Here is a 27,427-nt window from a genome sequence, read left to right as displayed (position 1 = left end):
TGAGTACGTGAATGCTGTGGGGAGGGGCAAAATGGAACAGTGCTGAAAACAAAGGGAAAGAAAAAACAAATACTCTAAGCTTTGGATGGTAAAATGCCAAGTGATAACAGAATATTACATGTTTTGTTAACAGTGGTTTTATATGAGTTGTTTAATATTGGGGAATGGAAGAGATAAGCATATGTGAGGGAGCAGGGATGAGAAGTACAAAAGTAGGAAGAAAAAAAGAACAGGTTTAAAGATGCAGAAAGTTGTCTGACAACTGATTGTATAACATATGTACAGACACCTTAAAAGATCAAAATGGTTGCTGAAAGTGAAGCTGTAAATAGGATTCTTTAAGAGAGGTTTTCTACATGCCCATTTCTTTTCATGGCTGTCTTCTCCTTTCTGTGCCATGTTTTTTCCTTTCTGTTCCATTGCCCAGAAAAGGCTGTTGGGAGCTCAGACAGGGTTGCTGTGCATGCACAGTAAATCCAAAATGTCTGACGTGCATTGCTCTGACTGTGCAGAAATAACTGTACATTACAGGCTGATTTGGAGGATGGGATTGCTTTTTCTTTCTTTTTTTTTTTTTTTTTTTTTTCCCAATTCATTGAACAAATGAGTTAAAGAACTAAAATGTGATGCTTTTCTCTTTCACCAAAACTGCAGGGAAATCACTTTTTTTTTTTTTTCTCTTGTCATCAACACATTTTCTTTATTCATGTAACAGTAGGTGTCATTTTTCTTTAATTATGCCCAGCTATCATATGTTGCCTTTATTTGTTGAGAATGTTAGTTTCGGGGAAAATAATTTAGACAGTTCCATTTTTCAGGCAACAATACACTAAATCCTGTGCTTACAAATTGCAATTAGATAAGAATTCTTCCTTCCACAATCAAATGTGGCAGTTTCTTACTGGAAAGTAATGATGAATCAAACTTATAGTGTAAAATGGGAAGATCAAAGCATTCAAAGAAAATGTAATGAAGAAAATACACTTTTATGGCTTGGCATTTTAAATGTCCTCCGTTATATATCAACACGACAGCATACAATAGTGTAAATCTTTCTTTGGGAATGAATAGAGATTAATGCAGCCTCGTTTTCTGTGTCAGAATTTACTTCTTGCTGTGACGATATTTCTTCCTGCACCCCCACATACCCCTCTCTTCCCACACCCAGAACTTAAAAGTACTTTAAACACGTTTAGCCTGTCAACAAGCTTTTACTAAAGGGTTTTGTAGCCTTTGGTAATGACTTCTAATTTACGTGACTAATTATCCTGGGATAAATAGAGATGAGGTGCTTTAGGATAAGGCTAAACTGCATGTATGCTGGAAGCTTGAATAGTGCATTTTATAAAGATACAAAACTCAGCAATGCAATGAAATTAAGGTTGTGACAAAAGGCAGGCAAATTTAAAATGAAGGCAAATGCTTCTCTTCATAAGCTGTTGTGGTTGGATGTGAGAAATATGCTGATGGCATGGCATGAAAAGAAGTATCAGCCCTGATTCTTGAGTGTTTTTTTTACTGAAACTTGAACAGATTTTGCCTATACTGTTTGCATAGATGCATTGACATACAGAATTACATCATGATTCACCAGTCTTCAGCACTCCTCTTGTTGTGATTTTGATGCCTTATTCTTTAAAACATAGTGGTCATCTATCTATGACCACTTCACCCGTTATTTCTGCCACGGTATATACAATCAGCAACATATGTACATACTGCAAAGGGCAATCCCCACATAAAGAACTTAAAGATTAAGGTCTCAATGCTGCAAGATGTTATCGCAGATAAAACAAACTTATACTGGTAACAGAGGAAAAGAATGAAAGAAAAAAAATAACACCTTTTCTGCTGAGTAGAGAAGTCCAGTTTTCAGAAAAGCTCTTGAATTTAGAGCTTGGCCTCCACAATACTATGCAGAGCAATGCATATGGACTTTAGGAAGTCTACTCTCATTTTCAAAAGTGAGTTAAAGTGATAGACTTATAAAGATGCTTTTACAAAGTCAGTTGCAGATAGGTCTAACATTGCTGTATGCTAGAAGGATTTGGTTCAGCTCTGTTCTGCAAAACTTATAGAGGTTAGCAGCTACATCCCATGCTCTCATTTCTGAATGATTTTACAACCACAGCTGGTTCTCACGTGTAAGCTTAGAGGCGGGCAACACTAGACTGTACCTGTTCGTGTAGGCATGCCTTTAATTCTTACTGTATTGGCTGTTAAGATCAGTATCTTTAAAAATGATTGGCTCTTTTAACCATCTCACTTCTCTTGGAATGTTAAAAAAGCCCAGGTTTCCAGGGTGTGCAAAATAGAAAAATCAGATTTGTGTTTAGGTATGTATCCAAAATGTTTTTTATATTGCATGAATTGCTTTTGAAAACACAATGTCTAACTCCTTCAGAAGCCCACATTGCAATGCTTAAGACATCTAGAGCTAACTTGCCCAGAGCAGGGAGAATGACAGATTACTCAATTCCCATTTCAATTACTTAACCACAGGATCATCATTCTACTTCACTCAAATTGTGGTATATTGATTTCTGTTGTGACTCAAAAGATTTTAATTTTTAATAAAAAGTTAGTGTGACATTCTTTTTACATATATAAATCCAGAATAATCTGCCTGTTGCAGACAGAGTAGTTAAATTGAAAGACTCCATAATACCTATAAGGTTTATAAAGAGCTCTCCCAGAGTTCACTTAGCCAGTACCCCCTTGCTTTGCTTCCCCATAGGACAGAAGTAACACAAAAGCCTTTGAGGCCTAGATGAGAGAACTGCAACACAGGGAACTTTCGAATTTCAATAATCCTTGACAAAAACTGCTAAAAAGCTCCTATGGTATAGAACCAGAGTTTTAGAATATCAGCTGATGTAAATTACAGGGACATAAAGGGGAAAAGTTCACCAAACACTTTCATTCTTTACTATTCAAGGCCAAATTAATAGGTTTAGGTTTTTGGTGTTGGCAAGTACTGAAGAACTTGCCTTAAATTGCTTTTAGGCTCAGCATATCGACCTCAAACTCTGTTTTTCTGAGAAGTGTGCTAACAACTCAGTTGAAGAAGTTTCCCTTGAAAATTCCAGCCATCTGGTCAACTGAGAAGCCAGGTGTAACAAGTTTGCTAATTCAGCTGAGGTTCAAGGCACTGCTTCTTACGGAGTGATCAGCATTTAGAAACGCTATATCCAGGTAAAACTTTTGTACCAGCAATCCAAATAGGAAAAAAAATAATCAATGTTTTTCAATTTAACAGCTTAACTATAACCCTGAGCTTCCATGGAAGAGCTGCACAGTCTAAGCTGGCCTTTATATTTACAGGAAATTTCTTGGGAACCCTCTGTACTTCCTGGTGCACTTCCCAGGAAGAGACCAATTGGTGAAATGCCACTTTCCACATTTGTTCTTTGGCCTTTCCTCTGTGACCTATTTTCTTGACTAATCCTGTGAGCTTTTTCCCAGCCAGTTCCAAGTTCCCTCTCTTTCTGGCTGCTTCTGGCCAGCCCTGTAACTCTCAGCTCCCAGGAAGGCTTTGTGGGAGAGAGCTTAGGGGCTTTGTGTGGTTTATTGTGGTTTCTGCAGACGGGTGGTGCAAACATCAGAATGCAAGAGCAGCAGCCTTCTCTGTGTTGGTAAATGCAGATGGTCTATGCAGACGAGCGCTTCCCTAAAACATAAGATACAGGATGGTTAGTCTGTGTTATTGATGCTGAGGTTTGTAGTCCTGAAAGCAAACTCCTAGGGAGCTTTATAGTGGTGATCTGTGATGCTTTTCTGTTGTTGCCAAAAGAGGGAGCCCTCACAGAATTATATATGATCTTAGCAACGTTTTTCCTCCTGTGATCCGCTCTTTAAAAAGGTCTGAATGTAGGACAGCGTGCGTTTCTTACAAAGCTTATGGGCTTTTTGGTTTAGAAGAAAATAAGTCTGTGGCACAGGTAACGTGAGCTGTGAGTTTTGCCCTCTTCGGATTCTCAATGACCTCAGGTCACAAAAAAATGAAACGCTTTTCATTTTCAGAGTTGTACAGCTGGCTGATATTATTAAGTGGTTTATATTAAATACTGTATTTTAGCATTCAAGTGCTAGAAATAATGATCCTGTAAGATCAGACAATACTGATTGGGCACTGGACTTATTTGAAAAAAGACATTATTTTGTCTGTTCTATTGTGGGCCCCATCCTGTTTCTAGGAGCTGGTAGGTATCAAAGCCGGTGTCCACTTAACGACCTAGCCATCCCAGAATTATTTATTCTGAATGACAGAGTTTGAGAAGGGTGAGTCGGATCTTTCCAGTTTGCATGGTATTGTAAAGGATAAATTAGCACCAGGGTTTGTTTGTAATTGCTTGCAGGGTGTCCTTCAATAAATTTTGGAGAGGCTTTAGGAATGCAGCTTTTTACTGATTTTTACGAGTGGGTTAGGTTCAAAGTGCTGAGAAAGTAGAGGCACTTTTATTACTGTTTATCTTTAGGGGGAAAGCCTTTGTCTTGAGTCTGCAACAGAAAACTGCATCAAATAATAAGTTTACCAGAGAGGCTCTGTAAGGGTTGATTCATAGTTCACCCTTACCTCTTTCTGAGCCTGAACTGGCTAAAGGGAATGCTGGTCGACACAAATTACTAGTGTTTTAGGTGATCTCTTCCATCTTTTCTGAGCCTGTACTGGTCCCTAGACTAGTTCCCTTTTGAAGAATTTTTCATCCTGATGGCTTCAGTGACTCTATGGCTCAAATATCCCACTTGGTGTTTGTTTTGCGCAGTAGCTCTCTTCCATTGACATATAGTTTGAGTGGACATGGCATTACAGCATTTCCTATCTCCCCAAAATCAAAGCCAAACTTACAAAGTAGCCTAATGCCGTGGGAGTTCAAAGCTAGTAATTGGGCATTGGGATTTAAAGAACATACTTTCATCTGGTTATTTGAGATATTATTTCTGTAATATTTTTAAATGCAAATTCAGAGGCTATGGCATGACTTGTCTGATTTAAACTTAAATGCTTAGGACCAGATTCTCAAAAATATGTTAGCACATTTGGGTGCCACTCCTAGGTCAGCTGTTCTGAAAAATGTCACTTTATATGCGCTGCTCGTGGCAAGAATGGAGCTCTATACAGCAGAATTGTTGTATCAGAGTAAAATCCAGTTTAGAAGTGCATATGGATGATTTGCTGTTAATAGGTATTGTCTGAAAATTGCTGTGTGATTGTTGTATTATAATAGCAGTAAGATTCAGAATGAGTGCAGGGAGTCAGTTGGCTGAGATGGGAAGGATCACATTTAGGTGACAACTTTTCTTTCTCTTTTCCGTTATGCTCTTGTTGTCTTTTTGAACACTATTAGCATTCTCAGTGCTGTAAAGAAACATACAGGAGACTGAGGGCAGGAGCTAAGTCAATTGTAATCAAACTACCTGATCAAACAGAAGTATCAACCCCAAAATAATTTTATGCATTTTCTTTAAAAGAAGAACATTCAGAGTTAAGACTGAAATGGCCAAAATGGGTGTTTCTGACATTTTATGGATGTTCTGCATAGGTAGTGTGCCTCTAAATATTGGATGCTCCTATATACCATATGTGCTGCAATTCCTAAGCAATACAGCAGATGTTTTAGGTGATCAATTCAGAGCTCACTGGCTTTGTTTAGCTCTCCCCATTCCCAATTTTACATGATGTGAATGTGCCTGTCATCATAAGTAGAGAAGCAGTTCCATATTTAAAAATCTGTGCATAAGTCAAAATTGACACAGTAGCAATACTAAAACACTCCCCAGCCTAGAAAATCTCATGTTCCTCAGAACTCAAAACACCTAATCAGGAAAAGCCACAGCCAGTAAAAATTAGCTTTGTGTGGCAAAACTTAACCTTTTTTTATTTTTATTTTTCCTTGAGTTTAAGTTTATTGTACAAGGTGGATGAAAGCTGACAGTTCTGATTTCTTTGCTGAGCAGAGGGCTGGGTGAGCTGGTTAGCTTGTTTGTTTTTAAGAAAAGTTTCATCTTATTTCTCTGTAATCTCCTCTGAAGTCAGCTTCCTAATGGTACCTTTTTTTACCTGTAGTTTTTCTCTTAACACTTGCTTCTTCACCACCTCTTTTGTATGGATTGTTTGCCAGCTCTTAGTATACAAGGTGCCTTTTCTGCCCTGGGAAATTTTAAACCACGTATTCCCCTCTCCCTCTAGCCCAGAGCTTTATAACATTAATCCTAAATTATTTCACTTATTTCCAGCCCAGGTGATCCAAAAGCTCTGTTTCATCATTTTTCTTCATGAAAAAGCACTTTTAAAAATACTGATTCTATTGTATCATCTGACCTGTTTTGTCTGTTTGTTTGGAGTTATAAAAAAAAGACTTGAGCTCTCATATGTTTTCCATTTGTAACAGCATGGATATGTATCTGATGCTATGGCTAAGACAGTAGAGAAACCTCTCTGCTGGGGTGCTTTGGAAGGAATAAACTGGCTGTCTGCTAACACCTGTCCTCAGTTACAGAGGCTGGGACAGGTGAAGGTGAGGTGTGCCACACTGGCCCCTGGCTTTCGCATGGCTGAACCCGCAGGGCAGAGGCAGAGCTACATTTCAAAAGGAAAAAGTGTTCTCTGTCTTTGGTACCCAAAAGAGAAAATTCAGCTCTCTGGGAGAAGAAATGAATCTGACACCTAATTTTACTACTATAAATCGGAACATTTACATTTGTGTTTTTTGGTGTTTTTGTTTTGTTTTGCTTTTATTTTTTTATTATTTTTATTATTATTATTATTTTTAAATAAGTCCTGAAATATAACTGCCTGACACAATAGAGTTCAGGGTAAGAGCAAGGATAAATTTTCCTCACATGCTTACTTGTGGAAACTTTGTTCACCTTTCCTGTAACTGTGACATTGGTTTGAAATGATGGGCTGATACTTCCTCATGAATTACTCGTGACGTGCCAGAGCTCTTTTGCTAACTAAAAAAAAATAAATGTACTCTTTGGGAAGGCAAATGTTTTTCCAAAGACAGCATGCAAATGTTGTTGCTGTTAATGTCTAGAGAACCAATTTTTAAAGCTAATGTTCAATAATTGTTTGGAAATGTGTTGGTTTTCTTCTAATTGATGAAGAACGTGCATAACTGCAATGGAAGCCATTTAAATGCAGAACTATATTTTTCCGAGAAGTGGAAGTTTCAGAGTGACTAACAAATCGAAAGTAAACATCCACATTTCAGCTTGTTTAGACAAATATATTTTCTGTGTAACCCAGAGAACAACTGCTTTGCAGTAGATTCATGGCATATTTACTACATTCTTGGTTATCTGTTTTCTATGTGTACGTGAATAAATCTTGACTTTTGTCTTCTGGAGATGTAACTCTGAGGGATGTGGTCTGCCTTCAGTGACTGTCTCAGCAAGCAGAATTGAGGAAGTTCAGCCCTTGGTTGGACTGAGCCATGGAGCAACTGCTTGCTGAGGCAAACCCAGCAAAGTTATATAAAATTGATTAAAATGACATTTGGTTCCCTTCTCTCTTCTACAGAAGTCCTCATGTTTTGGGTGCTTCTTGGAACAGGCTTAGATTTGTCAGTCACCAGGCAGACTTTTCACAAGTGTTTGTTCTGTGTTTTTAACCACTAGTAGATGTATATCAGATAGCAGGTCCCCAATGAATTGCTCTTAGCACAACTGTAAAAGAGCGATAATTTGAAACAGTTAGCAACCAGGCTAATGAAAAGAGGATTTCAGTCCTCTTATCTCTGTTCGCTGTACAGGACAAATGTTGTTCCTTATTTTATTAGTCAGAATAACCTGACATGGACCAAAGAGATGAACAAAATAGTAATATCTGGGTGGCTTATTTGCTTACACAGATCCATTTGAGGCTGCTCTTGGGCAAGCTAACTCAACTCAGTGATTTTGATGAACTGAATTTTTATTTTCTCCTTAAATATAATGTGGTGTATTATATAAGATGTATACAGCTCTCTTCAACAGTTGTGAATAAAAAAAAAAAAAAAAAATGCCCCTGAAATGTTTTTCATGGATCAAAATGCTCAGGAGATGGGTTTGGGCTAAAATGCCAAATTTCAGAAGGGAAATCAAAATGTTCGGATCTGGATGTCTAAGGCTAAATGCTACCCTAGTCCTGGTAACATCCTTTTCATTGATTTTGCTAACACTTTTAAAGTCACCACGCATAGATTAAATGTGAATCATACTGGATACTATACAAAGGCAGGGTGATTCTGGAAGTGGCTGTATCCTTGTTAATCTTTGAGTTTTGGTATAGGATGCAGCCTTAGTGGACATTGATCCAGGTTCTGTGATGTTTAAGATGTTCATATATAGGGATTTTAGTATATACAATAGAAAACTTCTGAGGTATTGCTTTAGAAATGAATGAGAACATGTTGAGTCTGTTTGGAAAGTAAGGTTGTTCTTACCTCTGGGATAGCCTGCACCCACAGCTCCCATTTGACTTCTCCAAACTGTGCTTTCAGGAGCTGTAATTGTATTTAGAAGAATGATGTTGGACTGCCTCAAATGGTTTATTAAGTGAATATCACAAGCAGTGGTCTGTTTGGGGGGGTGAGGGGGTGGGGTGCGGGTAGAAAAGAAAAAGTTTTATATATTTAAACGATAGAAAAACTCACTGCCATGGATTATGAAAGGAAACAGATTCAACCTGAAATTAGATGAAAAGCTTGAAATTAGATGAGACCGCAGTAGTTGGACATATAAATTTTTGTATTTGTCCATACATACTAGATTCTAATTTAACTTTTCACAATTATTTTGATCATGTTGTCTTGACTTATATATGACAAACATGGATCTTTGCTCACTATAGGGGGAAAAGACTGTTAGATAAAGCAATCCTCTAAAATACTATGTGGAAACTCACTGTTCTCTCTCCCCCTCTTTCCTGTCTGTCCCTGTTGCAGAAAAGTCTTTGGCTACAAAGCTGCCTTGGCAGCTGGAGCAGGACTTGGAGGAATGGAGTTAGCTGTCCCCATGCTGTATGAGAAAAAATACTGCTTTTGTCCGGCTGTTGTGCAAGTCTTTTGAATCTGATATTTCCAATTTACTGATTTACATTCCCATAATATTAGCTGTATGAAAAATGCAGATGAAACTGGGCTATAGCACTTCAGCTGCATGGAGGAAATGGAAAAAAAAAATGAATGAGGAAAAGTGTATGTGATGAGAGTAGAGAGCCAGTGAAGTCACAGCTGAAGATAAGGAACTGAACTCCTCCAGTCTGGTGCATTGGAAATCAGTTTCATTGACTCCCCTAATGCAGATTTCCTTCAGCTCCTCAAAGGGATATTTCTCCAACTAGGAACCCATGGCAGTTGTACTGCTGTGTTTCTGTCAGAGACAAAATGCTAGCTTGGTCCTTGGATAGGTGAGATAATCTCAAGTATTTCCCAGGTTTTTTCCTTCAGTAGCTGCAATTCCAATTGTCTATATCAATTCCTTGTCTATAGGTAAGATGTGCATCTAGTTTTATGACCATTTACACCTCCTGTACAATGCAGAAGTGAATAGACACACTGTGGTGTATACACACACCTGCATGCAGATGCATAATTGTTTCTGCATGTTTTTCTGACTGTATATACATATATATATTTTTGTGTACATATGTATGATTGAAGTCATTCTAACTGAAAGAGTAACTTTCAAAATATAAGAAGCTCTGTCTTTTCCTTTTGAATGCTTGGAGCTGTAGGTGTGAGATGGCTTTGAAAATGAACAGTGATGATTCAAACAGAAATCACTAAAGAAGGATTTTGTAGGTGATATAGACTGTAAATCTCACGCATGCCATTCGCCAGTTATAAAGTTCTCCCAGTATTTATTCTGCTTTGTGTAATAAAGAAAGCCCAGCTACTTGAGGCTTGCAGGTGAAAATTTGCTCTGCTTGTAGAGCTGAATTGTGCACTACTAAAGTATAGGTTTTTTTGTTGTTATTTTTTCTTTTGGGTTGATGTTTTTGTTTTTCTAAGTTTCTGACATGCTTGAGTGGGAGGTACTAGAAATACAACGTACTGTTGAGGCTTTCTTCTAAATAAAATGGCATGCATTACCACTGTGTATGAGTCACTCAGTTGCCTTTAAATATTGGCATCTTTGAGTGGAAAGGGAATATATTTTGAATGTTTGCAGAATACCTTCAACCCTTGAAACTGTGACCTGGAAATTCCTGTGCTGTGTTCTCACACAGCTCACCTGTATCTCAGGCAAACTCCAATACCTTAACAGAAAATAACACCCAAGATAAACACATCCAGGTAATTCACGCAAAATCAGAATCAAAGGAAGGGAGCTCTTGGAGGGAGAAGAGAGATGGGACTCCGGGGAGTTAGAGAAAATGGCAACAAGAGAAGTTGTCTTCTCTCATGTTTATTTTCACTCTGTTGCTGGATCATAGGGATTTTTTAACACATAATTCATAGGTTTTATGCATGAAAATGCAGCATTTTTTGGAAATTTTATATTCACAAGGAACCCTACTCTTGTGCTGCATCTTTTATGTGTCTTTTTCTTCCTTCCTTTTGTATTGCTGTCCTTATGGTATGAAACCATGGGAGGCCTGTTTCTTAAAGGTTTATCAAAGATGCATTTCCTTTGGCTGGGCCCAGGTGTATTAGGGATGGGATGCTGCCAGTGCTGTAATGCAGAGCTTTGCTGCTTGGTTACGTGCTGCCCTGAGCAGAATTCCAACATGGAGTTTGAGCCAGCCCGAGTGTAAATGCATGCTGCTCCCTAAACCAGACAGTATTTAACTTCTTCCAAAGCAGAAATCTTTTAATGAGAATTTCTTGTGTTTCAGAGAACTCCCCAGTGACTCCCTCAGAATTCTAGTTCTGATTTTCTTCTCTCTCTCTCTTTCTCTTTCTTTCTTTCTTTTTTTTTTTTTTTGAATGAAAATTCGAATTGCAATTCTATGAACAGTGATTTCTTTGAACCCAAGTCAGCTCGCTTTCCTCACAGTGTGCTGGCTATTCTGGCATGATGGCAGTTTGTTGAAGCATTAGGCAACGAGGAGAAAGCAGGACAGCTGCTTCAAGTTGCTACTTTGATTGTTCAGGTTGGATGTGGATGTTGGAGCTCATGTCCCAACTTCAATAAATACTTAGATACACAAAGCAAAAGAAGGGTTAGGAGAATTGATCTGCTGGTTAGGGTGTGCATAGCTGAAGTTCAAGCTCAGAGTCCAGATAGAGCAGAACAGGGACAGGAACCTTCGGTTTTTGCCTCCTTTAGCATATGGTCACAGGCTCCTACAACAGCATAGTTAGTTTTAAAATTGCATATGTTGGGAGTTAATCTGTCTTGTCTGTTATCTAATACAACCCATAAACAATGGCTAATTAGTCAATAACCCATTACTGCTATAGGTAGATATGCTTTGTTTCTAATTAAACATTCATTGAACACTGTTGTTTACCCTCCCCCCCCCCCCAAATGGTGGACTCTCAAAGTTCATAATTGCTTTCACAAATCTATCCCTTTTTCTGTCCAAATGCTGCTCCTTTCCTTCATAAGACTTAACATACGACAGGAATTCACAGCTAAAGAATGGCTGTGCAATGCCTAAGAAGCAATCTGCATCATGTATGGATTTTGGTTGTTAATAGCACTCTGTGTGGTCTGTATAGGTTTTCCTGCCCTTGTTTACTCTTTTTTTCCAAAATAAATAAAGTTTAAGGAGATGAGTTTATTAGCTCCTGCTGCTTACTATGTACTTTAAGACATAATCCGCTGTTTGTGGCATTACAGTAATCTCTATAGGCACTAAGTAATTGATGTCACAAGCACAGGATTATAACCACGGCTCTGCAATTTACATAATAATACACCAAACTATGAAAAACCTGCATGGTGGTTTGTTACCAAAACAAACACGTTAAAAAGCTGAGTTAAATTGTGGAGTGAGTAGATCCCAAACCCTTGCAGAATAAGCACGCAGGCTTCATTTAATACATGCGCGCAGCCACCTTGTTGTTAGTGGAACTACAAGAGGCTGGAATCAAACCTGGATGTGGCATCGGGCTGCCAAGACCATGGAGAAATGGGCTTTACCCTCTTTCTTTGTTTCTTGTAGGCCCCAAACATTTAGGGGAGAGCAGAGCAAAGATGAGATATTGGCTATACCATCCGTTCTTATTCCCCAATACTGGGGCAGAAATAGCGGTGTGTGTGTATATACTCTATGCAGGATGTGGGATGACTACAGCACTGTGCATGTAAATTTGCCTCAGCATTTCAGGCCTAAATTAAGTAGGAAGGTGGAAGCCTATGAAGTTGGGAGCTCTGAGTTGTTTGCCATTTGGGTTCAATGAAGTGATTGGATTTGCTTGGCATATTTTGACATGGCTGAAAGAGACAGCACTATTAAATAATCAAGGATGTCCTTTTATGCCCTCATCTGAGAGGGTGCAATGTATATGAATATAGTATACATCATTAACCATATAGTTACTACAATTCTATCTTTCTATTACTTCACCGAGGTGTCTGAGGATGCTTTTTTATTATTATTTTATTTTATTATTATTATTATTATTATTATTTTAGTTTTTACACAGGCAGAAGCACAGAAAAATGTAAGAGTTTTCCTGTTGTCCTAACTCTCATTTGCAAAGTTAAGGATCAGTTCATATACCAGAGCAGCTTGTTCCTCCTCTCTTTCTTCCCAGAGATAGGAAAGTCTTAATGACTTTTTGTTGTGATTGCAAATATTTTACAGTGAACTGATGGACTCTTTTTTTTTTTGGTTCCTAGTGGTTCACTGAGACTCTGGATACTATCTTTATGAGTGTTTTATTTGTAAATAAGGCAATTCATAGATAAAGCACCAGCAGATGTCACTCAAGAATATGTGGAACAGAGAATCGGTGTGACCAATAAAAGTGATGGTACGTATTGCAAATGGCCTCCAATGCATGGCTGCTCAGGTTGCTCAGCTCCCATAGCTGTTGCTTTGGGCAGTGATTTACTGATATCAGTGATAATCTGTTCACCAGGGCTCTGAGGCTGTGACCTACTCCTACTACTGCCATAGGTACTAGAGAGTGTTTTCACATGCCCAAAGATACCTCACATGGCTTTTCAATGTTTCCTGAGCCTTCATTGTGTTGATAGTATTTCTAAATAGCTTTTGAGCACAGCACGACTGTAAGAACTAGGGAGCTTGTTAATAAATAATACATTATGTATGAGTGTTGTATTCTGGAGATAAATAGTTGAAGCAGGGAGAAGGATATGTTTTAGCTACTTATTTGGCAGTGTTTCTGAAAAATAAGAAAGTACCATGTATCCTTGGCACTTTGGGTTTTGTGAAAGAACTGCTCAGGTGTCAGATATTAAGGAGAAGAATATGTGAAATGTAAGGATGAGTAAAGTAGCTTCATGGATCAGCACTGCCTTTCATCATTTGGACTTGGTCTTGATTCTAAACCAGAATTGAATTACCAAATATTGCAAAGATCAAATGTGTGTAGAGGTCACTGTTTAAAATGCTCATCATAGCTCAGCATGAGTGATAATATATCCCAAACCACTTTATAAATGTTCCCCCACACCTATATTATCAATAATTGATTCCACAGAGTAGGCTACAGCAGATGCAATTTACTAAAATCCTAGTCAAGTGTCAACAAGCTGACTGGTTCATTTTATCATTAAACCAAGGAATGTTAGCAGCTGATAATAAAGAAAGTACAAAATGTGAGATCTTGTTTCATTATATGAACAAAACTTGTGATTTCAGGAAGGAAAGAAAAGATGGTTTCTTGGCATTATAATGTGACTGAAAAAAAAAAGCTTTAAATCGTCAGATTATCCATTTTAACAGGATTTGAATTATTATCTTACTGGGATACTGGGATCATTACGTAAATTGAGATTCTCTCTTTGGCAATAAGTCTTGCACTCTGAAGGAAATGAATGTGTAAGTAGAGAACCTCATTTGAGAAACTAGACAGATGTGAAATGCTCACATAATTATGCTTACCTTTTTTTCTAACACTCCTCCTTTATCTAGGCTTTCACAAGAAAGCTTTTCCAGATGTTGATTATCCCTGAATATTTCTTAAACTGTCCACAGCAAACAACAAAAAGAAGCTTTACACTTTTCTGTTACAGAAGCATCTCCTGCATATGAGCAGAACCCACCACAGTGTGCGGCTTGTCACCTGTCACGTGGCAGTGCAAACGGGTGGGACACAGCTGAAACCTTTCCTTCTCTGCACCATCTCACTCTTCCTCCCTTCTCTCTATTGTAAATCCCCACGGTGCAAAGCTGAGGAGGCTTCTGGTGGTGCTTGAGGGCTGCTTTGTTCTACACATGGTGCTAAGTTGCGTGATTGGGATCTCCTTGAACTTTTGGATATTTTCATGAAGAAATGGTAGAGGATAGCCTTCAAAGGCACTGACGTAACTCAGTGTGGCATTAATAAAGGCCAGAGAAATGTGAAATTCAGCTCTACAAACCCTTCAATAAGTTCTCAGCTTTCCTTTGTGCAGAGATGCACTGGTTTCAATTACTCTTATGTCAACACAGTCTGTTTATAGAAGAAGAGCACTAATTTAGAAGTTAAAAGGAAGAGGAAAATTAGCAACAACTTGTGGCAAAACTTCCAGGGAAATGAAACAAAAACAAACAAACAAAAGAAAAAAAACATGCACTTTATCTCAATTTTAAACTCTCTGAATTGCATTATGGATTGAAGGTAGTAGGAAGAGACACCTGTTCAAACCACATTAAATTTATACAGAAGAGATCAATAGCAGAGACCACGCTGGGTAAAATGCATTTAGGAAGACAAAGCTTTCTTGTGGTCCCAGAGACTCAATTCCAGCCTTGTGTGGGTGGACTATGGGAGGAGATGCTAGTGAGATGGGCAGCCTGTCCTTGGGTTCATAGCTACAGAAAATAGTGCCTGTAGAGTGAAGGCAGTGAAATGGCACAAACCCAACAAGAGCTTGCCAAAGCTGAAGTTGATCTCAGCTCTGGGCTTAGGATATTTATGTGGTGACTCACATAAAACTATAGTTTTAGAAAGATAGATAGTACCAGGGCAGGCTTAGATGCCCCTGCAGCCTAGGGAAAGCCATGCCAGAGCACTGCCATCTCGCAGGATGTGAGGGCATGAGATGGGAGAAGGAGCTTCTAGCAAAGCATCATCTTCTGTGAGATATTTGGGTGGCTGCCTGTCACCTCCATCACTGCTTACCATCTTCATTGGATGTTGGGGGCTTGGAGATGATGAGCTGGGAGTGAAGGCAGGGGTAAGGATATTTTTTGGATCCTGGCTAGAGGAGGAGTGTAGGAGCAGGAAGATGACTTTATAATTGCTTTTTTTATCACTCCTTCTGACTATATTGACTTTATACTTGACACAGCTTTGGCTGGCAAGTGAGGCCCAGATACATTCGGAATTAGATATGACTAGGCTCATTCTTACATGAGAATAAAATCATCGGTTGCTACAGAAACAGCTCCATATCAGTCTCATGGGGCATCTTTGCATCTGGCTTTTTTTTCCTTCTCTTTTGCTAATCCGTAGATAAGAGTCAAAGCAAGTGCAGCACATCCCACATCTATATAAAAGGTTGGAGGAACTCTGCAAAGTGTGAAAGAACATCTCATGGATAAGCTAAACTTAAATGAATGAGTTAATTTACACACCCCACTTTTTTTTTTCCTAGTATTGCAACTCTCACTGAGTTAATTGAGGTGAAAATTAAATGGCATGAGTCAGCAAGTGTTTTAAAGACCACCAACATCAAGGAAGAGAAAGAAGGTACTCAGAAAGGGAGTTACTAGGAAAAATATAGGAAGTGATATAAGGAGTAAGTTAGAATCTGTCAAGAAAATTGCATATGGCAATGGCATAATATTCCATGCTCACTTTTAGGCAAGTTGTTTAACATGATAAATTAAGGAATTAGTTAAAAATAACTGCACATTATGGGTGAACAGGGTCCATTCTGCACACTTTAGACCAGATCACCAGATAGGTTTTTCAACTAGTTTTCTAAAACGTAATGAATTCGTGATGCTTAATAGATTAATATTTATTGAGTGAATCAATGCTTAATTTATTAAAAAATTGCCTTCCTTGTATTTTAATATAATTTATTATTCATCAGTGCTTATTGCATTAATTAAAGACTGTGTTAATTTTATAGAAGTGAACACGATCTGCTGCAGGTTTGTTGCAGAGTCCTGCACTATAGGGACTGTGCCTCTGGATAGTACCAATGATGGAAAAATGCACAAGATGGGAAGCCAGTAGGAATCGTCAATGGCCTCTTCATGCCTTTGGGCTTTCAAATAGCCAGCAAAGTGAAAATGAGGATGCTGCCTCTTAAGGGTAGGACAGGATTGTAGCACTAGATATGCTGTGGTACAGGGAATCTTTCTGTTTGCCTTTTATAAATTTTGGCTGTTGCTGTGGAAATCAATGTTTCTCATGGAATGCCTTTTTGTCAATGTAGGTGAAATGCAGAATTAGTGATAAGGGAAACTGTCCTATCCCCTCATACCAGGAATGATAGTCATGTTTTATAGCACTCAGGTAGTAATTCTTGGGACAGGAGGTTGCCTGAAGATTGGGGTAGTCCCAAGCACCTCTGCAGAGGCTGGTGTTTGAGAAGTGGAAAATTACTAAAGGCAAAACAAAAAAAGCCAGACATCTTGAGATGCGTCTTTCAAGAAATCTGTCAAAACAGGGAGAGGGTGATCGTGCTGGAGGGGGGCAACCTCTGCAATCTGCATCTATCAGCACTGAAGGGAGAAGAGGATTATAAAGCCCCACAGCCATGATATTTCTGATGCCATTATTTTCTTAATCTTTGACACTTCGTGTAATGTCTTTCTCTTTAAATCCAAATTCTGTTGCTTTTATAGCTACTCATAAGTGTGCCAGTATATTTAAAAAAAAAAATCCATACAGTTAGTAGTCTGCTTGCATCTAGCTGAGCCCTGGAAACTGCAGAGAGCTAACCCCTGAGATGTGAGAGCAGGCTTGAATTTCCGGAAAGTGATTGGATCCATAATTAGTGTATTTTTACATGTTGAAATGCACGATTCTGAAATGCACTTTGCTGTTTCCTCCTCTCCAAGGCTTGGGTGAGCGCGCACAAGCTTCCCTTGCTGTGCTAAATTCAAGAAATCTCTTCAAGGTCTGTTGAAGGTCAGAGAAGAGAAATTTCTTCTCCCTGGGTGCCTTGGTCAGGCAGCCACCACTGAGCTCCAGCCTGGAGCGCTTGGGTGGAGCCAGTACCAAGAACCTAGTGGCATTTCAAATCCCTCGCAGCAGATAGGTGTTTGATGCAAAAGATCAGTGCTGCTCCACTTGAAGTCACAGAAATAACTTGTGCTTAAAGTTCAACGCGCACACAAAGATTTCCTGTGGACCTATAGTGGTTTTTTTTGTTTTTTTTTTTTCAAGGCCAATTTGAATGCAACATCATATAAGAAGAAGAAAAAAAAAGGTTTTATATTTTGTTTAGTCTATTCTGTATGCTTTTATTTTCTTGCAGCATCAAGTTAAGCCACTTAGGTTTTTATTTAATGCTTATTCTAACTATATCTAATAACCTTAAGTCAGGACTGGGGACCAGTTGGGCTACCTGAATGTCTCTCCATTCAAACACTCTACAGTTTGCAACCTTTTTTAATGTAGGATATTTATATTCCACCTTTTTTTCCCAGTAGAGAAACTTTCACAGAGTATAGGTTTTGGATATATATTTTCTGCTCTAGCTGTTCATTAGATATACGGTATTTGGAGCATACAGCATTCCAGTTGTGCCAAGAAAAGTAAGCAAAGGTTCTGGCCCAGGGGGTGCTAAGCCCTGGCATTTCATAGCTTTGTACATATAACTAAGGATTAAGGCATAGGATCTATATAAAATTCAACTCATTGGGAGACATTTCTTCTTACAGCTCCCACTGGGGAGGTGGGCTCTTGATTTGCGTTACTGCTTACTTTGCTTTGTTGCTCCCTGAGAAAAAGAGTCTGGGGTGAGCAGACCCCAGGAGAGCAGGGACAGCATTTCTGAATGGCTCTTGTGGAGGCACACAAGGCAGTGGGGCAGGGTCTTCTGCTCCCTTTTACCATTAGCCTGGCATGCATAGCTTAGGCTGGCCTTATATTTTATAATAAAGCAAATGTCAAGCATGCTGCTAAAGTCATACTCAAAATGCCTTGCCAGAGCTAAGCAAACAAAGAGTAACTATAAAAGCAGATAGGAATGAGGTTTCTCTCTAAGATGGTTTGCATTGCACAAGAGTTAAGGTCCTGAAGGCCAGGAAGGTTTCAGAAAATATTTTTTCAGCCTGACACCCTACTCGGTTTCCCAGCAGGCCACATTCGGTGTTGGGCATGTAACTCAAGTATATTCAGTGGATGATTGGCTGTGTCCGCACGGTTGAGCCAGTGAAGCTTTACTTATAGAGAAATTATGAGTTTAGAAAGGAGTTTCATCAGTCGTAATTTCCAGGGAAGAATGTTCACTGTAGGGAATACCAAGTCACTGTTTCCTCCTCAAGGACTTGCAACTGTCACCCAGGGAATACAGTGAATGTAATGATGAGAATTAGATTAGAAAAAGATCAATAGGGCTGACAATAAATGAAAGTAACACAGACATTATTGAGAAGATTAGGAGAGAGAAATTAAACTGGACAGTATAATCTGAAATGTCAGCTAGACACACTAATGTTGGTCAAAGTTAGGGAGAAGACAGTAAGTTTAAAAAGCGAGGAAGAAGAGGCAATAACAGCCTGTCTGTGAGATGGGGGCTAGCCCTGCCCTGCCCTGTTCTCCTGTGATGGAGAGCACCCTCAGAAAGGTTGAAAGGATGATAACTGTCCATGAGCGCATGCATTTCAGTGGAAGGCCACAGAGAGGTAATGGTGGGGGAAGTCTCTCTAGACGAGAAACATGGAGGAGGTAACAGCCTTTCCTACATGTTAAAGGGGAAGATGAACCTCAGATGCCCCTTGCCACCACCAAAGCATTGGTGGGATAGCTTGTTCCAGGAAAAAAAAAAATGTTAGTAGAGGTTGGCTTACCTGTGAAAGTTTGCAGCCCTTCCAGAAACCACTATTCTGTTTAAACTTGATATTTGCCATCACAAATCCCTGTATTTTGTGATCTGTACAAATATTCAGTGTTGATCAAATCTGGAAAGCTTTGGGGTGAGGGATATCTGGTGGCAATGAGCTCCATGGGCTAACTGTGCTCGGCATGAAAAGAAGCTTTCCTTTTATCAGTCTTGAGTTTGTCTAGATACCGTTACAAGTCTTTGAAAGGTTTACCCCAAGGCAATGTAATTGTGTTTGATCACATACAGCCTATGAGTCAGTGATTGATATGAATAAAGAACTTAGGGTTTCTTGTCTTGGTTCCTTGTCTCCTTCCCTGTGGAATCATAAACCACTTTTATAAATATATCAGTCCATCTGTGCTTCTAGCTATCCATTTCAAGTATATGCTCCAAAAAAAGAAATAGTAACACTTTATAAGTGCAAATAAAAACACATTAAAAGGACTGAGCTAGTATTTTTTTTTCTTCCTCATAAAGTACATGTGGATCCCATCCAAAAGAGTTACTGTGAGCCATGTGACTTGTAATTAATTCTGCTATAAATGTCAGAACACTTACTTTGCAGGTCTAAGATGACCAACTAAAATTAGTCCCCTTTTAACAATTCCTTTTATAATTTGTTTTTCAGCAGAGACGGCAGCTTGACCTCCTGACAATAACCAGCCCTGGTAAGTGAGCTCTGCTGCATGGCTCTCTTCTCTTTTCTTAAAGAGGTGGTTGTCTAAATGTGGTGGTTTTTTTCCCCGTCTCTGACATGCAAAATGAAAAACACTGTTCCCCAGAAAATCTTTCACATAATAACAAGTGACAGCTATATTGTGCTTGGCAAAGCCCCGGGCAGTTATCCGTTCACAGAGCTGCCTCTTCAGACCTTTACTCTATGAATTTGAGTGCTGATATTTCTTTAAGCCTCCTGGGGTTACAGTTAGAGGTATGTCTGCAGGGCAGATGCCCTCAAATTCACAATGTGTTCTCCAGTATCACAGAAATGCGAGTTTGATTTTCCTTGGTGGCAAATGTGAGCAGTTTGGGGAGCAAGGGGATGCTGGCCCTCTGTGCGTGCTGGTGGGAGACAGGAGGTCCAGGCTTGGCTCTGAAGAATGCCAAAGTGGGTCAGAAAATATTTAGGTAAAATTGAAATGCATTAAACTGCCTTCTCCATAATGGCTTTCCATATTAGCCTATTGAGGTGATAAACCAAAATGTGTTATACTACAAAAGTGTTGGGCACCTTGGCATAGTGAGTTTGAAGACCTCAGTACCATGATTAAAATGCCGGTTGTTTGAGAAGTGCTTCTATTTGATCTCTGCTTTTAAGGCTGTGTGGCTATTAATTTATTGTTATTTTTCTGTCTCGGTTTCTTTCCGTAAGCGGTTTCTTCTCAGTTTCTTCCGTAAGCAAACTTACAGAAGTTTGCTGCCCACCAGCTCCAGATGTATGCTGTGCCTGAATGGTGCTATCTTTTGGTTACCTTCTCAGTTTTTCAGCTGTATGTGCATATTAAGCCCTCAGTTTGGCTTTAACTGGGACTAATGAGTTCTGGCTTTAACTGGGAATAATGTGTTAGTGAAATGAACAGGTGTTATGGGAAGTGAACAAAATGTGTCGCATTTGCTTGGATAACAATTTTGCATCAATAATTTTTCTGACACTCTAAATGTAGATATCATCTGTGACATGGTTTCTCCTTCACTAACCTTGTTAAAATAATAAGAATTAAAATAAGGAGGAGGAACACTTTGTTGGGACAGATGTTTGAGGCTATTGGCAATTGCATCACATTTTTGCATGTTCACTTTTCATGCAGTTTGCAATTATGTTAATGTATGCTCAGGGCACTTGCTGATAAAAGCAACAATACAGTGTGATAAGGCCATTGTCACTATTCTGACTGTAACTTCAAGGACAAACATGGCACATTTTTTTTACATTTTTCATATCTTCAAAATTCCCTATTTCTAGAGGAAAAAGAAAAGGAGAAAAAAAATCTCTGAAGGTCTTAATCATAGCAGACACTCAGATCTTGGATAAGGGTACCAAAGATCACCTTTTTTTTTTTTTTTTTTTTTAAGAGAAAAGGAAGGTTGGGGAACAGAATAACCTAATATGAGAAATGTCTGCAAAAGGAATTTATGATACCTTTCTCGTAATTTTGGATACAGTATTCACTGGAACAATGAAAGGCTGACTAAGCTGAGTTTATGCATAGGTGTGATTGCAGTAAATAGCTATGCTTCAGATCTTTCAATTTAATACAGCAACCTACTAAATCAACACAGCAATTAGTTGGAACGACCAAATAGCTAAATTTGAAAGCAGCTTCCAGTGACTGCATTGGTAGATGTACTGCACTAAAAGTGGGGACGAAAGCTTTCCACAACATGCTTTTTTTCTGGAATATAATTTTTACCCCTAGGTATTTAGCCAGAAATATACAATAATTGGTTATTTAGGGAAAAAATGCAGTATTTGCACCAAGGTTATTGAATTTAGCTGTTACAGCTTTGCTTTCAGTAAGGGCATTTTTGAAAGGAGCTTGGTGTTCTATCAGGCCAAACTTACTTAAGATCCTAAAGCTGAGATTTTTGGAAGAAGCTAACAGAGTTAAGCACTTAATTCTTAGCAGGATGAGAAAATATCAACCTGTGGATTAAATGGTCTATTTTGCGCCCTACAAATATCAGAAAAATAAAAATTATACAAAATAACAAAACAATGACAAAAAAAACCTATAACCTTAAGGCTTTTACTGACTTTGGAGATTGTAACTTTTTAATATTTCACTCTTTGAGCTTTAGCTGTAAGATCTGACATCAACAGTCTGTTTTTAAAAAGCTGTGCTGTCATTTATGATGCCTGAGATCAGCTATAATCACTGCAGTCCCTTGATTTAGTGATTCAAATTAGGGACTGGGCTGTCTATTTGGTGCTATTAATCCCTGGGACTTGGTCCTGTGCTCCACCTTGCCGCGGGCAGACAGCCTTTGTTTGCGGTAAAGGTCACGCAGCCTTATTTATGGGAAAGTCCTCCTTATTTATGGGAAAGTCCTCCGCATCTCCCAGGCAGCATCAGCCACCAAAGCCTTACTGCCTAGTTGTCAGAACAGACAGAAGACTTCAAAACCAAAGGTCACCTTTGTGATCTGCATGTCTCATGACAAGCATCACTTTAAGTGTGCAAAATTTCCGGAACCAGTTTTTGTTTCTTTAGTCAAGAGTCACTTGGGGATCCCTTGTGGGTGTTAAAATAGCTTTTCTCCACATGCCACTACAAACTTTCCAAAAATTGATCAGCCACTTAATGAGATTAATCACAAGGTAAAACAATGCTGTTAATGTAGAGATAGGAGTGTTGACGTACAAGTGCCGAAAGAATCAAAAGAGTTTGTGGGATCACCGAAACCTAACATTACCTCATGGCAGTTGTGCTGTTTCCCGTGGCTGTGGTTGTTGAACAATTGCCCAGGACTTCACAGGTGGGTCAGAAGTGGTGCTTGTTCCTCCAGCCCCAAGCTCCCTCCCTGCCCACAGAGTGCTGGTGACCTGTCGCTGCCTCTTGCCTTGCTCCAGGTTGGTTCCAAGTCCTGAGCCATGCGTGCGTGGCACTGCAAAACCTGTTGGAACAACACGTCTGTGTGTTAAACTGAATAGGTAGGCATCACTAATCTCTATCCTGGACTGGGGGAATTCTGGAGAGGGAGGGAAAAAAAAAAAGAAAGAAAAGAAAAAGAAAAGGAAGAAATGAAGAGGGTGAGAGCTGTAGCTCCAGCTACATGTTCTGTATGCAATATGCACAGCTGACCTGTTCCAGCGCTCCTAAGAAAACAGCTCCGGAAAGCTCCACAACGTGCCCCAAACCGGAGGAAGTCTTTGCTTCGCTGTGCTTCTCCAGAAACAGCCAGGCACAAATGATGCATAAGCTGGGAGCAAGCCAGACTCCCTCATGCTTGAATATATTCCTTTGAAGTAACTGACACCCATGTAAAATGTGGAGGGGAGTTCACAGCTCTGCCTTATTGCTGAGTAGCTGGAGGAATGTTAGGTTAAATTTATCAATGCTCTCGCCACACTCCTTTCTTCTTGCCCCTTGACATGCAAGTTACAATTAGGCTGTAACGCACTGTACGGTTCAGGGTGCCAGGTTCAGAGCTGATGCGCGCAGTGGGGTGGGGGAAAGATGTTAAAAATTCATTAGTTGCTGGCAGGGACATGCAGGCAGGGAGTGGGACATAATGAGGTTTAAGTTTTGGTAATTTAAATTTTCTTTAAACTTAATCTTTTACCTCTGAAGTTGATCCAAAACATTTCCTCAACGCTTTGTCTAGTAGACTTTGGATTTTAAGACCAAATCTTCAGGTGGTTTAATATGGCCTTGCTGCAGGCAGGAGCTGAGGGCCTGCCCTTAATTTCTATGTGATCATGTTCTATAACACTTTGCACATGCACATACAGTCACATTGCATTTTGCGGTAACCATTCAATAGTTGCAAATAAGATATCCCTGTTTCCATAGCTTTTCCATGGAGACAAAGCTTTTTGCATCTCCTGTGTTTACAATAGTAATATAGCTTTTCAATTTCTCTTCTCAGTAAGGTAAATTCATCTCCCATGGAAGTATTTTTTAATTATTGATACCATAAATGGAAGCGTGTTGGAAACTATTGGCTTTGAAAATAGCTAACATGTGATCTTATCCAAGAACCATCAGGAAAATTCTTTTGAAATTCTCTTTGATTCAGCCATCCCCAGGGCTTTATCCTTCTCCACCAGTCTCTCTACTGCCAATTTAAAATAACATTCTCTTGAAATCGGTGCAATGTCAGGAGAAATTCATCAGGACCGTAGGTGCATGTTTCCCAGATGTATATAAACCTACTACATTTGGCAGCAGTAAATTGATTGCATTTAGAAAACCTGTGGTAGTTGAATATTCCATAGTGCCCAGCTTGGCTCCAGCATGGAATATAAAGTATTTTAAGTTTCTTTCAGCTCTGTTTCAGGAGAAATAAAGTAAGAGCTGACTCCATAATTCCTTCCTCTTGATTTACTCAGATTTTCCTCTGACCACATTAGAGGTTTACACACACTGACGGAGTGAAATATTCCTGATCGCTACAGAGTGGCACGGAGATTCGATCAGAAATGTTAATGGCTGTGTATGTGCTTCCCCCTAATATTCAAGCTCTTCAACTTTTAAACAGGGAAAAAAAAAGCTTGATTTTAAAAGTATTTATCAGACTGATCTATGTGGTAAAATATTCTCCCCCTTTTAATATCTTCAGTGCTGCATGCTCTAAAAATGTCTCCATTTCATTAATTTGTGATACACTGCTACACTGAATTCTTTTAAGGTGGCTTTAGTTTCTGCCATACATATTTTACTGATTTAAATTATAGATATAGGACTGTTGCCTAGTTAATTTCCTCTGGTTAGGAAAATATATTTCTGCTCTCCTGGTATTGCATAAAATGATATGTGGGATTTGCTCTATTTTTTAGCTGATTAAGTTTTGCATTTCTACATATTACTGCTTATGAGACCTCAAGTAAAACTAAGCAAAGGAAGGGGAAGAAGTTTTATAGTATATTTGAAAGTTTCATTTAACCAGAAATTCCACCACTAAGCCCCCCTACAAGACTTTTCCATTACCTTCATGGATAGTCTATCTACTTCTTTCTAATTGAAGCATGAAAATAATATGAACTCAAAGTCATGAAGCTAGAAGACAGGCATTAATAAAAATTATACAGAGTAATAAAATGTGACAGAACGTTGTTTGCTGCTAAAACTTAGGTGCTATTTTTGATAGTCCTTATTAATTAATACTACATTGATTTTGGACTAAGTATGTGTCAAGGGATAGTGTCTGTTTTTTTACAGCCTAATGTAATTACTGCTCGTGTTTGTTAGTGAAACTTCATGTGTTATTTTATTGGAAAAGATGGTAGAAAAAAGAAATGATTTATCTGTCCAGCAATAACTGAGTCTTTCAATGCTCATTGATGGATAGGAGTGAAACTGTATCTTGTATCACCATGATGCTGAGGTTAATTCTCCCATATGCCCACAGTAGTGTAAAATATCTTGGAGGGACCATGCTCCACAAGGCAATAGACCCCAAATTGTTTGTAAAATCCCGCAGTACAAGATCTTCGTTACCATAAAAATAAAATATATAAGCTGAGGTCTCAGCTCAGAGTGAAATTAGTGTTGTCAGTCCTAGCTGAACCCTAGAATTACAGGAAGACATTTGTTCCATACTTGATGATCCTTCAGCAAGATGATACACTAACAGCAGAGAGAAAACATAGGGCCATTTTAGTGCCATTAGGTTGGTTCTGGCTGTCCTGAGCCTGATTAAGAAATTTGACTGTATCCAATTCCTCATCTTCACCTTCACAGTATCTGAACAGCTGTAAAAATTTCCATTTGCTCTGATAAGGAAAAGTAACTTTGTTGCTTGTAATTACTTACTTGTGCAGATCAGTACGTTCCTAATTCTTACTTATCTCTCTCCATTTACCTGGAAGAAAAAATAAATAAATAATGTAGAGATGCTGCTTATTCACCGAACAGCGTTGCTTTTCCTTGTCTTTTCCCTGTGCAGACAGTCCTCACTCACAACCTGTCCCAAGAGAATAAAGTCCACCCTCACCTGTCTGCCCGTCTCCCCTGATTTATCCCCATCTGTCTCCCAAAACACCACATATATCCATCTCAAATGTCACAGTTTTGAATTCTGTTGGAATTACACTTTTTTTTAAGTCCAATCATGAAACCAGAGTTTTTTTCCATTTAGTTACGAAATATTTACTTTTAGTAAGACTGTTTCATCCCCACCTTTGCATTTTTTAAAAATGACCTTTTTTTGGATACATGTAGAATAAGTGATATTTGCAATGTCAAAATAAGGCTACAGAGAGGATATTCTAAAGGCTAATCCATTACTTTTGAAGAAAAATATCAAGCTTTTCCACAATACCTTATTATTATTATGGGTCACCATGATGTTTCCATGCACCTTGGCATGTCCCTTTAATTGGATCCGTACATAGGAAGGTCCGGCATGGCTGCATTGAAAGCTGACATTTCTAACTAACTGACCTTTTCAGGCCCAGTGATACTCCTATAATGATTATCCTCTAGCATTGTTTGGACACAATACCACATACTTCACAGCACATAAAGAATATGTGCTTTGAGAACTATTCAAAATGCCCAATCTCAAGTTAGCAAAATGAGAAAATTGGGTGCAAACATTCATCAGAGTGTTATTGTGCAGGTATCGATTTGAATGCCCTTTCATTTCTCTGGGAAAAAGTGTTGTATTATAGAGCTCTAAATTAACTTCTGTTTTTTTTTTTTCCTATTTTTTTTCCTTTTTTTTTTCTTTTTTTTTCTTTTTTTTCCCCAGTAAGTATAAAAAGGTCAAATTCATTCATAAGGCTGAATAGATTTGCAGGATATAAGCAATAAGATAGCAATCAACCTTCAAATAACCTTTAAAGAGACAGTATCTTTTCTTATGACCAGTAATTGATCTGCTCATTAAGTCCCTGCATAATCTTTGGGGCTCACCTAGGCAAAAACGTGCAAGCCCTGTGACAAAAGGATGTCAGCTAGAATAAAACAGGAATAAATCCTCATGTGGAAATATAAATATTTTACAGGTTTTTTGGGGAGAAGGTGGAGTTGATGAGAGGCTTGACATTGTGATGGGAATTCCTCAACTTGACTGTCATAAGGCTGAGTGAAAAAGACATAGAAAAGACCTCAAAACGTGAGATCGATATTAGTAAGGGCAATGATGCTACGTGTTCATACATGCTGGAAACCTGAGCGTATCTTCCATTGCCCTTCTGAACGTGGTGGTTTATGTGGGGTGGTGGTGGCTGGTACCTAGAGGGGCTGTCCCCACGGAGCCTGCAGCACATCAGGTCTGACTTGTCACCCTCTACTGTCATCCTACTTCTCTGCAAAGCCAGACTGCCAAGTAACAGCTCGCTTTGCACCACGAGTAATTTTTGGATGTGTTGTGTGTGTAGGGGTGGTTGATCCTCCCTGCCTACACAGCAATAAGACCCGTGTGTAGCTGGCACTGCTGCCTCCTCGAGGGCAGCCTGCTGCAGCCTTCACAGGACCTGGGCCACGCAGCTTGCTGCTCCTCCTGTGGAAGCTGGGCACATGCAGGATGCTGGGGACTTGCTCAGGGAAGCAATATCTAGCTGGAAACTTGCCGAAAGTACTGGGATTGTTATTTAAGATACCAATCAGGAGATTAGTGTTCTGTCCATGTCCATATTTCA

The 27,427-nt window shown here is 39.0% G+C and overlaps 1 protein-coding gene across 1 annotated transcript in view; it reads left to right on the top strand.

Annotated features, from left to right (window-relative positions):
- Positions 1-27,427, top strand: part of AGBL4 (AGBL carboxypeptidase 4) — a 900,915-nt gene that overhangs the window by 451,563 nt on the left and 421,925 nt on the right. The window contains exon 6 of the mRNA XM_035537467.2: positions 19,748-19,787. Coding sequence (XP_035393360.2) covers positions 19,748-19,787 — 40 coding nt within the window. The remainder of the gene's footprint in view (positions 1-19,747; positions 19,788-27,427) is intronic.

The sequence above is a fragment of the Cygnus atratus genome, chromosome 8, assembly GCF_013377495.2.
Source record: "Cygnus atratus isolate AKBS03 ecotype Queensland, Australia chromosome 8, CAtr_DNAZoo_HiC_assembly, whole genome shotgun sequence".
Lineage (NCBI taxonomy): Eukaryota > Metazoa > Chordata > Aves > Anseriformes > Anatidae > Cygnus > Cygnus atratus.
Note: the sequence above shows the minus strand (reverse complement) of the source record. Positions and strands in the feature narration are given on the sequence as shown.